The 13,307-nt window shown below is 42.2% G+C and overlaps 1 protein-coding gene across 1 annotated transcript in view; it reads left to right on the top strand.

Moving 5' to 3' along the window:
• The window catches only part of DNAH6 (dynein, axonemal, heavy chain 6), a 305,590-nt gene that overhangs the window by 290,616 nt on the left and 1,667 nt on the right, over nucleotides 1-13,307 (top strand). The window contains 6 exon segments of the mRNA XM_006866588.1: nucleotides 2,666-2,795; nucleotides 4,351-4,478; nucleotides 7,500-7,685; nucleotides 8,529-8,601; nucleotides 9,444-9,595; nucleotides 11,534-11,756. Of these exon segments, the coding sequence (XP_006866650.1) occupies nucleotides 2,666-2,795; nucleotides 4,351-4,478; nucleotides 7,500-7,685; nucleotides 8,529-8,601; nucleotides 9,444-9,595; nucleotides 11,534-11,756 (892 nt within the window).

Consider the following 13,307-nt stretch of genomic DNA (forward strand, 5'->3'; position numbering starts at 1 on the left):
TGATGAACCCGACCTATACTCAGAGCAGTAGTTACTCTAAATACCAACAGAGAGGGAAAGAGTCTTCACATCAAGTATCAATGCTATCCCCTCTGTACACAGGGTAGATAGGAATGGGCAACTTAGACATTGGCTACCTAAAATGAGGGGGCAATAAAGGCACTAAGTGACAGCTTAACAGTATGGGGGTAAAGAAAGTCCCCACTAAATAGATGTCATCTTGTCTAGATGGGTCTGGTGAAAAGAGATGGGGATAAGATTCAGTAGTGAATAATTGTTATCATGACAAATTGCAACTGTCACAACTGTAAAGGTAGAAGTTTTGTAACAAAAAAAGGGGAGTGGTTAATCTTACAGTCCAAAAACAGAGGGCCCTAGGACCATTAAGAGAGGAATGCACAAATAGAATGCGGGACCTTATCCAGAGAAGTAGCAGCGCCAAAGATGGAGGCAGAGATGGGGGCATGGAAATGGGGAGTAGCTGAGGACTCTAGATTCATGGACTAAGAAGAGAGGGACTTACAGCTAGTAGCCATGAGGCAGACTTGCAGAATGTGCCCTTTGGAGATGTAAATTATTATATATGTCTGAGTGGGGTTTTTGTTTGTTTGTTTGTTTGTTTTTAAAAAGCTAAAGTGGATAGAGAGAAAAACTGTAACTGATGGTACATGGAGGGGATTATAATCATTGTAATGAAACAAGGTGTATGATTTGTTGAATGTAAAACTGATGATATGCCCTGTAAAGTTCCACTCAATCTACAATAAAAACCTTAAAAAGTAAATAAATAAATAAAATGAAACATTCCAAGATGGTTACAGGGGTGGGAGTGGGGAGTTATTCCCGAGTTAGAAGGTAGACACATGTTAACATGGGTGACAGGGCAGACAATATATGACAAAAAAGAGGTTGATAAAGGAAAGATGACGGTTGCAGGAGACACAGGAAGGAATGCAAGAGTTAAAGGAAACAGAGACAAGTTCCATTAGCTGATGGTACCTGGAGGGGATTGCAAACATTGTAATGAAGCAAAGTAGTATATGATTTACTGACTGTAAAACTGATGATCCGCTCTGTAAACCTTCACTCAATTCACATAAAAAAGTTTTAAATAAGTAAATAGCAAACCAAAGCATTTTTGAAACCAAAATAACCCCAGAAAGCTAATTAGCCTTACTATATACATATCTTACAAATTAATAATATTTAAAATGTTTGAATATGCAAAATACATTAATTTTTTTTTTTAAATACAGTTGGCCAATGAACATATTTTTTAAAGTTTAATTCGGCTAATCCTTAAAGAATGGCAAAACATGAGAAGCTGTTTTTACCTATTGGTTGGTTGTGTGCCATTGAGTCAGTTCTGACTCATAGCGACCCTGTATAGAGTTTCTGAGGCTGTAAATCTTTGTGGAAGCAGAAAGCCTCATCTTTCTCCCATACAGCAACTGGTAGATTTGAACTGCCGACCTTGCGGATAGCAGCACAGCTCGTAATTCACTACGTTAGTGGACAAAAATTTTGAGGCAGTAATATGAATTCACAGAAAGACTGGCCTCTGATACATTGTTGGGAGCATAAACTGACTATGTGGTAACATATAGTTTTAAAACAGCCCTTCTAGGAATTTCACATTTAAATTTTTTCAAAGATAGAAAGTGAAATTCATTTACAGATTTGATTCCCAGATTTTCATAGGATCTGAAAATGTCCTAAAAGTAGATTAACAACTATATCAATTATGACGCATTGATAACATGGAGTGGCACAAAGTCAGAAAGGTTTGTGTACGGGAAAATGCTCATGATATTGAAAAAGGGAACTAAAATTGTATGGGCCCAATCTTGTAAACAAGATATACATATATGTAGAAAATGTCCAAGTCAAAAAAAAAAAAAAAAAAAAAGCTGAAATGTTATTAGTAATTCTATCTAGACAGCAGGATCATGAGTAGATTTTCTTTATACATTTCTGTTTTCTAAAATTTCTATAATAAACTATTTTACTTTTCTAACCAGAAAAAAATGCTATTTTAAAAAAGTATGACATAAAATTATGTTCTCATGATTTCTAACTCATTTTCATATTTACATTTTAAATGATGGTTGTCATTGCTGTTAAGTGCTGTCGAGTTGGTTCCAACTCATAGCGACCCTGTATAGGGTTTCCAAGGAGCAGCTGGTGAGTTTGAACTGCCAACCTTGTGGTTTACAGTCCATTGCTGATCCTACAGTGCCACACCAGGTATCCTTTAAATGATTGGTAATGGTGGTAGTGGTGATTTTGTGCCATAGGGTTCATTCCGACTCATAGTGACCCTGTTTAGGGTTTCCAAGGCTATAAATCTTTACAGGAGCAGAAAGCTTCATCTTTCCCCTATGGAATGACTGGTAGTTTTGAACGGCTGACCTTGAGGTTAGCAGTCCGATTCCTAACCACTATGCTACCAGAGCTCCTTTAAATGATTAGCTAAAGATATTAAGAAATAACAATGATTACTATGGATTGCACATTTTCAATAAGTACATTTTACCAACTCTATCTTCAACATAATTTTCCCCTTGTTCTGAGAACTGCCATTATTTCTATAAGTAACCTGTATGTGCTACAAAATTATTTCTTAAGAATTTGAGTCTTCATTGTTCTCTTACCATCCTTATAGTACAAAGAGACCAACACTTTAATCAACATCATACTGGAAGTTCAGCCCAGGTCATCTTCAGGTGGAGAAGGGAAAAGCAATGATGAAATTGTCCAAGAACTTGTTGCTTCTGTCCTGGCCAGAGTTCCAGGTAATAATTCTTAGCGTCTGTATGCATTGGTAATTTTACCAAACTCACTGAGCTAAGTAATAAGCAAGTGTTCAACCATGCTTATTATATAGAGACTTTTCTTTACTTGTTGAATTCTGAACATGGAACTTTCCATTTGTAGACAAGAGTAATAGATCAACCACCAGAAGTATTAGAAGCAAACTGTATTCTAATCTAATGTAACTTTAATCAGACCTTTTCCTGAGTTTCCCTTGCTTTATTATTCTAATGTCTCCAGACCTGCATTGTCCTGATGATTTTACTTAGGGGGTCTGTCCTGTTTGGTGAAAGCATTGAAGGCTGCAGAAAGCATCAAAAGAAAATGAAAAGTATACAGAGAGTCACTGATCCATTCAAAAGAATGGTTACTGGAGTAAAGGGCTTTGTTAATATTGAAGTAAACTTAGTGGGTTATTTCAGAAAGTAATTTTTAATCAATGAAATAAGATGGAGGACTTGGTGGAAAGGGATGAATAGATGGGTGGATGACTCAAGAGATAATGTAATCCTACAGATAGATAAGAGATTTCTCTCTCCAAACATCCTAAAGCCTGTAGTTTTACTGGGAAATCAGTTAAACTGTGTGAAGCTCAGTAATGGGATAAATGCGAAATCCCCATCATCTCTGACTCCCACCAACAGTCCTTTCTCTCCTAGGTGTGAGGTATTCGAGGAGGTATTCGGGAAAGAGTATGGTCTGCATACCTACATGGCGGAGGGAAGGACTCTGCCCCCTCTGGTCTCAGTATGTCCCTGTTCTTACTTGGGACTGAAGATTTAGTGAAATCTGCAGTGACTCCCACCCAGGCTCACCTTTCTGTGCCCTGCTGCAGAGCCTCCTGACCCACTGCTGAAACTCTTTCAGGCAAAAACCCCATTCAAACTGGAAGATACCACTGGGCCACATTGACTTCCCACTTCATCCTTTTTCCTCTCCATCCCTCCCACTTCCTCCCACAGTTAACTAGATTAGCCCAGCCAGCCTCTAGTATTTTACTTAAACAGTTAAGGACTTCCTTCCCCTATCCCAAGACCATAGACCACATACAGACATGCAGAGAAGATGAAAATAGGTGTGAGGAAAATGCTTCAAGGTGAAAAAAACGTTTGAAATAGATTAGACAGATAGGTAGATAGACTGTTGTTGAGTTCTGCCAAGTCAGTTCCAACTCATAGCAACCCTGTATAGAGTTTCTGAGGAGCAGCTGGTGAGTTTGAACCACCATCCTATGGTTCAAAGTCTAATGCTGATCCAACAGTGCCACACCAGGACCCTAAATAGATAGCTAGATAATCAATTCTTGGTATGACTAAATTTAAGCCTGATTTTCTGTGACTGCTTCTATAATAAGCAATGTTTAATTGCCGAAGAGCTCTAAATTACAGAAATTTTGTCAGATTTAAGCACTGTATATGTGACTTGATAACAAAAGAATTCAACTGTAAAATGTTAAGATAAGCACATTAAATAAACAAGTTATGAGGACAGAAATCAGTGATGACTAATGTGAGGAATCAGCTGTGTGTGTTTCAGAAACACTGGAAATGGAGGGTGCTTCGGAGAGCCTTTTCATCAAGGATTCTCAAGGTCGCCTGAACTCCTTGACCACTGTTCTTGGACAGGAAGTGGACCGGTTTAACAATCTGCTGAAATTAATACATGTATGAGAGCTTATTTCCATCATTGCTATTGGGTATCAGAGTTTTGTAGAAAGTTGTGTAATAATACGAGAATGCTTAGAATTTTCCATTTTTGTCACTTCAGCTTTTCTATTTGTGTTTACTAACATCTCTTCAAAACTAACTTGTCTAATACTGAATTAATCCTCCTCTAATGCCATACAATAAGCACTGGACTGCAAAACACAAGATCTGCAGCTTGAGCCCACCAGTCACTCCATGGGAGAAAGATGAGACTTTCTGCTCCCACAAAGATTTAAAGCCTCGAAAACCCTACATAGGGTCACTATGAGTCGGAACCAACTCAACAGCACTTAACAGCAAACAACAATGAGTCTGTATTCCCTATTTCTAATGATGAAAGAGCAAATGTGTGACATTACAAATCCTCAGTCTTCCCATCATTTTAACATTTTTTATTGTTGGTTGCCTTCAGTCCATGCGGATTCACAGAACCTTTATGTAGAATAGGACACTATGCAGCCTGGCCCTGCACCATCTCCATGATTGATGGTCTATTTGAGCCCAGTCTTCTTTCAGTCCATCTTATTGAGGGTTTCCTTCATTTTTGCTGACCCTTTTTAGGGATTGGTCCCTCTTGATGACATGGGCAAAGTAGAGGAGTCAAAGTCTTGACATCATCTAAGGAGTATTCTGGCTGTATTTCTTCTAAAAGCATTTGTTGTTGTTATGAGCCGTGGAGTCGGTTCTGACTCATAGTGACCCTGTTCAGGGTTTCCGAGGCTGCAAATCTTTACGGGAGCAGAAATCCTCATATTTCTCTTGTGGGACAGCTGGTAGTTTCGATCTGCCGACCTTGGGGTTAGCAGCCCAATTCTTAACCACTACGCTACCTTAAGGAGTCATGGTGTGGCGCTGTGGGTAAATGAGCCAGACTGCAAAGCCGTTTGAACTGCAAGGTTGGTGGTTCAAGCTCACCAGCTGCTCCTTAGAAACCCTATACAGGGTCACTATGGGTTGGAATCAACTCGACGGCACTTGACAACAACAACAACAACAACGCTACCTTAAGAGCATACACCCTTAGAATTATCGACTCACTAGAAATGTGATCACGGACTTCAGCCTAAGATTAGGAGAAACTCGATGCTTGCTCCTGATTTCTAATTTGCATCTCATCACATAGTCCTTAGGAAGAGTTCCTAAAAAACGTGAGCCACAAAATGCCTGTGTTAGAATCTCTCCTGGTGCGCATTGAAAAATGTAGACTCCCTGATCCCACCTTATCCGGTGCCAAGGAGTCACTTCTGACTCCTAGTGACCCTGTAGGACAGGTTTTCTTTATAGAAGGGGACTGCCACATCTTTCTCCCATGGAACAGCTTGTACTTTTAAACCGCCCATCTTTCAGTTAAGCAGTCATGCAACACCAGGGCTCTGTGACCCCTGCCCTACCCCTCACTCCATCCCATTCCCATTGTTTTTAAGATTGTGACTTAATTGGCTCTGACTTAATTGTTGTTGTTAAGTGCCATCAAGTCGGTTCCCACTCACAGTGACCCTGTATAGGGTTTCTGAGGAGCGGCTTGGAGATTGGAACCATAGACAGTGTGGTTCAAACTGACCTTGTGGTCCAGTGCTTATCCTACAGCACCACACCAGGACTCCTTAGCAACCCTGTATAATGGTCGATGGGTTTCAACCACCAACTTTGTGGTTAGCAGTCCAGTGCTTATCCTACAGCACCACACCAGGACTCCTTAGCAACCCTGTATAATGGTTGATGAGTTTCAACCACCAATTTTGTGGTTAGCAGTCCAGTGCTTATACTACAGCACCACACCAGGACTTCAATCCCATCCTAGACCTTCTAATTCAGAATTTCTTGAGGTAAGGCCTGACTGGAAATATGAATTTTTAAATAAACTTTCCAGATTATTCCAATGAAACTAAAACTTGAGAATAGCCGTTTGTTGCCTTGTCTTATGTTCTCTGAATCTGGAAGACACTAGCAGCTATGCTCACTTACGGGTTCTCCCTGCATTTCAGATAAGTCCTTTACTACCCTTTTACATTTTCAGTGTTTAAATGGAATATTGTTTGGGCTCTGGCTGAGGGTCCCCTTCCTGTACTTGGCTGCCCATGGTTCTGTGGACCCTAAGGACAAATCTAATCATAGCCCTTCTTTTATCCTACTACTCCTCTTGTGGAAAGAGACATGGGAAGGAGGATGGATCACTAAACAGATCTGTAAGGAAATGAAGGGACGGAAAGATGGCTAACGTCACCCATACCCTGTCTGTCTCTGTGACTATGTGCAAGAAGTCCTGGGCTTCATTTTACTTTTTAATTAACAAAATTTGGCCTCAGACATCTTCCTACTAAATTTTCCATATTTGACAGTATTTCTCACATAACTGGAATCCCTGAGGGCCATGACCAGCCCTTGTCCTTGGCCAAGTGGCAAGCATCACCCTGTACTTATGGATGCTGCCAGCCCAGCCACCTCTCAGCACTAATGTCCACTAGTGAGGACAGAATAAGGGTTGTGTCTGAAGGAAGACCCTCTAGTATCAGCTGGAAGATTGATCTTGTATCAGAATCTTCTCCTTTCCAAGGCATCCACTAGGGCTGCAGGCACCCTCTAGGCAGAGATGGCCAGTGGCCTGAGGAGGTTCCCTGCTTGGTTCTCATATCCCTAACCACCAGGCCCATTCTTCCTTTGGCCTGGAGGAGAGGCGAGCAGTCTTGGGAGCCATTCTTCTCTGCTTCAAAGGACCTTCCTCTGCTTTTCCTCTTTCCACTGCTTTGGACTCTGCCATTAACTGCCTCAACCACCCTTTATCCACAAATCTTTTATCTCTATGGTCACATGTTATATATATATATATAAATGCATATAAGATTGGAAGGTCTGAAGAAAGGATGAAACCCAGCAAAAGGGCCCTTCAGCCCTAGGCACACCCACCCTTAAAAGCTGTACCTCTACTACAGTGGGTATCATTCACACTTGAAGGGCAACACCATCTTTTTATTCTTTCAGACTTCTCTGGAGACACTCAACAAAGCCATTGCTGGACTTGTGGTGATGTCTGAAGAAATGGAAAAGGTCTATAACAGTTTCCTCAACAACCAGGTCCCCTCTCTGTGGTCCAACACAGCCTACCCTTCCCTGAAGCCACTAGGATCGTGGGTGAAAGACCTTATTCTGAGGACCGCATTTGTGGATGTAAGAAAATTCACTTCTTTGGGGTTTGATGATTCTGGTTACACTGTTGGACGAAGGGCCTTCAGGAAGTCCTAGCTAACTGAAATGTTGACCACCATTGAGGGATCATCTTAAGCCCAGAGAACCAGAAAAATCTAGAATGATATCACTTAGAAAGTGTTATACTGATTATAATGTAGTTTGCCCAGAAATTAAATCTATGGCATCCTTGGGGCATCAATTCTAATTCATGGGACCCCACTGTGAGGTACAGAAGCAATCAAAGATGGGTAACCTTGATGCTGTCTCCCTCTTTGTTGTTGTTGTTTAGTTCCACCGAGTTGGTTCTGACCTGTATCGACCCTGTATGGGGTTTCTGAATGGTGGCTCGTGAGCTTGAACCGCTGACCTTGTAGTTCAAACTGACCTTGTAGTCTAGCACCTTAACCCACAATGCCACACCAGGACTCATCTCCCTTTTAGGTCCTCAATAATAACCAGATTCTTTGTTTGTGGTCTAAGGAGTTCTGGCAGCATAGTGGTTACGAGTCGGGCTGCCAACCTCAAGGTCAGCAATTCGAAACTACCAGCAGTTCCGCAAGAGAAAGATGAGGCTTTCTGCTCCCGTAAAGATTCACAGCCTTGGAAACCCTGTGCAGGGTCACTATGAGTTGGAACTGACTCCACAGTACTTACCAACAACAACAATGTTTGTGTTCTGGCTGAGTGGGTGATGAAGGGGGGCAAGGTAATCAGTAAGACTGGTTACAGGACCTGAGAGGCCTTCCAGAACATGACTTCTATTTAGATGACAAACTCTTCCTCAGAAATAAGTACATGATGGTATAACGGTTTCTCCTTCAGTTGTGGCTCAAAAGAGGTCAGCCGAAGTCCTTCTGGATCTCTGGTTTCTTCTTTCCTCAAGGATTTCTCACAGGTACCAGTGCTTTCCCTAGAAAACTCTCTCAGAAAAGGGTTCTCTCGGAGTTGGGGAAAAGGTATGGTTGCTAATGGCCTGACAAAGGGACTACTGACTATAGGGCAGTCCAACAAGGCCCTGCTCATCCTCACTCACCAAGAATAAGAATGGCATACATAGCCGATGTTCCCCAGCAACCAAACAGGTTACAAAGTGTGGGTACCACTGCCTGCATGAACGCTCACTGAGCACTCGTTTCCCCAATGATCCAAGCTCAGAGCACCCACTGCTCCCTTCCAGCTCCAGCCCCAACCCCCTTCCTTCCCTCTAAAACAGTTCTTGATGTCCCTCCAGTAAGCTGGCCCAAGGGGACCCCAATTAGGGATTCCCCGAGAAGTCAGTTCCATTGGACAACTAGATGCAAACAGACTCGCCTTTCATCTGCCTCATATGGAACTCTACTAACAGCTCATACATAACAAACTGGACAAGAATCTGAAGTTAGTAAGATTGAGCTCTGAAGCCCCTTCCTCTTGCTCTCACTGTTCCCAGTGTCCAGGCTTCCCCCACACCTCCACAATGACTTGGTGTCCCTCACTGGCAGACACCTACACTCAGATGTGGCCTTCTTCCCTCTCTCCCTAACCCTGACCAAATACTTATATAAGACACAATCTTCCAGAATACAATGTTGATAGTTGTCTTCTCAAGCTCTCAAATGCCGGCACGGCCTACTGGGGCACTGTGGAGAAGGAGGGGGTGAACCCTAGGGTCACCCTTCTAACCAAGCCACAGTACCTCATGCTCAGTCTGAGTAGTACCGTTTAGAGGACTCAGCTTTCTGGTTTTTATATTTATAGGAACGCTTCAGAATCATGCACGGAAATACAATTTACCTATAGACGAACTGAGTTTCAAGTACAACATGATTCCCAGCTATCGGGATCAAGCTGCAGTGATAGAAGCTGCCAAGACAGTGCAGTTTGGACAAGAACTGCCCATGGACATGGAGGTATTAGCCACTTAATTTTTGTCACAAAACAGCTATTATCCCACAGTCATTCTGCATTTCCACCCATTTCTGTTCCCCCATCCCACCCACCCCCCTGTCATTTACTTACTTAGCAAAAAGATGAGGCAAACAGAAATCACACTCTTAACACAAACTCAATTACAACAATTAGACAGGAGCTGCCTAGTAGCGTTTGACAAGAGAGGGTTCACTAACCAATCAGTGTAGTTAGGATGAGTGACTTTTACTACACTTTCCTTAAAATGTTGCAGTATTGGGTCCTGCTTGGTACAGTGCTGTGGGTTAATGCACCAAACTGCAAAGCCATTTGAACTGTTAGCTCAAACGTTTGGCTGTTCAAGCTCACCAGCCATTCCTTAGAAACCCTACATAGGGTCAGAACCAGTCCACGGCACTTAATAACAACTCACTGCTGAGTAACCATGTCAATATCACATTACTCAGATCCTACTGATCTACTTTTTGCCATGATTAGCAAAACTATACAAAGAAAGGTTGGCCCCACGTTTATGGCTTAACCAATGAAGTACTGTAACGCCCTTGTCTGTATCTTAAGATAAGGAAATTTGTTTTGACATCAAAATATCTTTAAAAGTAAGGGGAAAACAAATTTAGAGGTGCAATCTTCTTTATTTTAAGACCTCTCCATTATTTTGAGACCCCTCCTAGCAAGGATGGTGTCTCATGTCAGGAATGATTGAGACTGCGGGAAGGCAGAGCGACACCCACGTAAAAGATGCTAGCCCTTCTATGTAATGCTGGTTGGCCCTAGAGGAGTTGACAGCAAGCCAGAGGGCTGAGGTTTCCCCATCTTCCTGCCTCCTCTCACCAAATGTCTAAAAGAGACAGCAAGAAAATGCCTATCAATAGCTTTATGTCTGTGGTAAGCAGGCAGGGCCACTATTAGCCCATTTGGTGCCTTTACACAATTTAGAAACAGAACTCCCTAGGGGTGGATGCCACCCTGTGGACACACTACTTCACAGATGGCATCTACACATAGCTTAACACACAGATAGCAGGATGGTTCTCAACCTCTGTTAAGCCCAGGCTGCATAAATAGTCCTGAAAACAAGAATGCCAACCCTACCCTGCCATACCCAAGAGACAAAAAGCTCAGGACACCAGGAAGCAAAGTCCAACCCCCCACCACCACCACCAAAAGTACCATCATCTTTTTCCCTGAAAACATGCACTGTCTGGTGTCTGCACTGCTGGGTCCTCTTTCTGCAGTCATGAGACTTCAGTTAGCTGAAGTCCTGGGCCCCAGATCTAAACACTCCTGGTTTGAAGGAGGAGGACATAGGTAGGGGTACCTAAAATTTGTGCCTGAGCCTCTGAAAGCCCAACCTAGTGCCAAGGAGGACAGAAACTGTACACCAGTGGTGACATCCCATCACAGGACACTGAGGAGCAGGGTGTCTCTCTCCATTAATAAAACCCATTAAAGAGCAAGAGTAATTTATTTTTAAAAAAGAGGATTTTTCCACAGGCACTCTGCAAATATTTTTGCAGTTGTATAATCTATCTTCTAGATCTAGAAAGGAACGCAGATCCTTGCAAACCGTGCTAAAACTAATCGATGATAATCCCAGCTCTTTACCCCATCTGCTTCCCATGAGAAGGGTAAAAGCAATTACATGATAACAGCAGATAGTCTGAAGCCCAAAAGTGGGCTTCCCAGACAGTGTGTCCTGACAGACATCCTGGAGGAGTGTGAGAAGAATGAGCTTTGGTGTCGAACTGAAAAGCCAGTTATGTAGCCTCTCAGTAGCATCCTCGATGAAACTAAGAGCATTAACCATCTAGAGAGTGGTTTTTAGAATGAACTGATAAAGGTGTGAACACAGAACATGGTTCTGTTCATGTTGAGCCCCTTCTTCTCCTCTCACCTTTAAATTTCTGGGTATCTTTTAGTTGCCCTCTCCTGAAGATGGAGTTCTTGTTCATGGGATGTTCATGGATGCTTCTCGATGGTAAGACAAGGAGATGGTAATAGAAGATGCATTGCCCGGACAGATGAATCCAATGCTGCCCATGGTGCATTTTGAACCGCAACAGAATTACGAGCCAAGCCCTACTCTTTACCACTCCCCACTTTATAAAACAGGAGCCCGGGCAGGGACACTGTCAACTACAGGTGAGATGTTCTAAAATCAGCACAAATAATGACCTAGTACACGCCAAAATCTAAGTCCAAACACAAGCTGTAATGTACAAAGGGGAATCATAGGCCAACTGACCAGGTTTAACATGAAGTCTGCAATAGCATACACAGAGTCCTGGTGTGGTGCTGTAGGATAAGCACTGGACTGCTAACCTCAAGGTTGGTGGTTCAAACTCCAGCTACTCCTCAGAAACTCTATACAGAGTTGCTATGAGTTGGAACCAACTTGACAGCACTTAACAACAATATGCACATTTATAAATGTTCTAAATTCTGTTTGTTCTAATACTGAGTGTAGTCTGTTGACACTCATATCATTAATGCTGGTTTGTATTCGTCTGTTGTTGATGTTGTTAGGTGTCATAGAGTCTATTTTTGACCCGCAGTGGATAAGTAGAACTGCCCCATAGGGTGTTCTTGGCTGTAATCTTTAGGGAATTTTTTAATTTCATTACCAAAACCCACGACCATCGAGTCAGTCCATCTCAGAGCAGCCCTGTTTCTGAGGCTGCAAGTCTTTACAGGAGCAGACAGCCTCATCTTTCTGCTGCGGGCGGCTAGTGGGTTTGAACTGCAGATCTTGAAATTAGCAGTCCAGTGCTTTTCCTATAGTGCCACCAGGGCTCTTCATTACAATGAATAATTTTTCAATTTTAGTGATGATTAAGTCTATATAGAATCTGTAATTTAATTTTTATAAGTTGTGTGAGAAAAAGATCTAAATTTAGTATAGCCAACTGTCCTAACGTAATTTGTGTAATAATTTCTCCATTCCCTACCATTTTAATTTTAAATGATATGCTGTATGTCCAGTGCCTTAGAAGTACAGTGATTAGTCACTGCATTTAATCTATTTCAGTCTGTGTCAGTCAGTACAACACCACTTTAATGACTACATTTTAATGTTGGTTATTCCTAAACTCAGTAATGGTAATGCACTGGCTCCATACAGTAAGCACTGGGCTGCCAATCACAATGTCCACAGTTCGAGCCTGCCAGCCGCTCTGAAGGAGAATGATGAGGCTTTCTGCTCCCATGATGATTTAAAGCCTCAGAAATCCTACACAGGGTCACTATGGGTTAAAACCAACTCAATGGCACTTAATAACAACAAACTCAGTTATTAGTTATACCGTATTTTCCCATACAATGCACCCACAGAACTAATACATATAGCACACAGAGGAAAATAACACATGAAAGTTGTACCAAAAAAAGTATAACCTGCTCGTTATTTGTGTAAAATTATGGCAGCTCCTAAAGGAGCTCTGGTATTGTAGTGGTTACAAATCGGGCTGCGAACCGCAAGGTCAGCAGTTAGAAACTACCAGCTGTTTCACAAGAGACAAATGAGGTTTTCTGCTTCTGTAAAGATTTACAGCCTCGGAAACCCTATACAGGGTCACAATGAGTCGGAACCGACTCCACGTCACATAACCACCACAGTGGTAGAATGGTGGTAAAGCACTCATCTGCTAACAAGTCAGTGATCCAAACTCACCAGCCCCTCCAGAGGAGAGCAAT

The sequence above is a fragment of the Chrysochloris asiatica genome, unplaced genomic scaffold, assembly GCF_000296735.1.
Source record: "Chrysochloris asiatica unplaced genomic scaffold, ChrAsi1.0 scaffold00093, whole genome shotgun sequence".
Lineage (NCBI taxonomy): Eukaryota > Metazoa > Chordata > Mammalia > Afrosoricida > Chrysochloridae > Chrysochloris > Chrysochloris asiatica.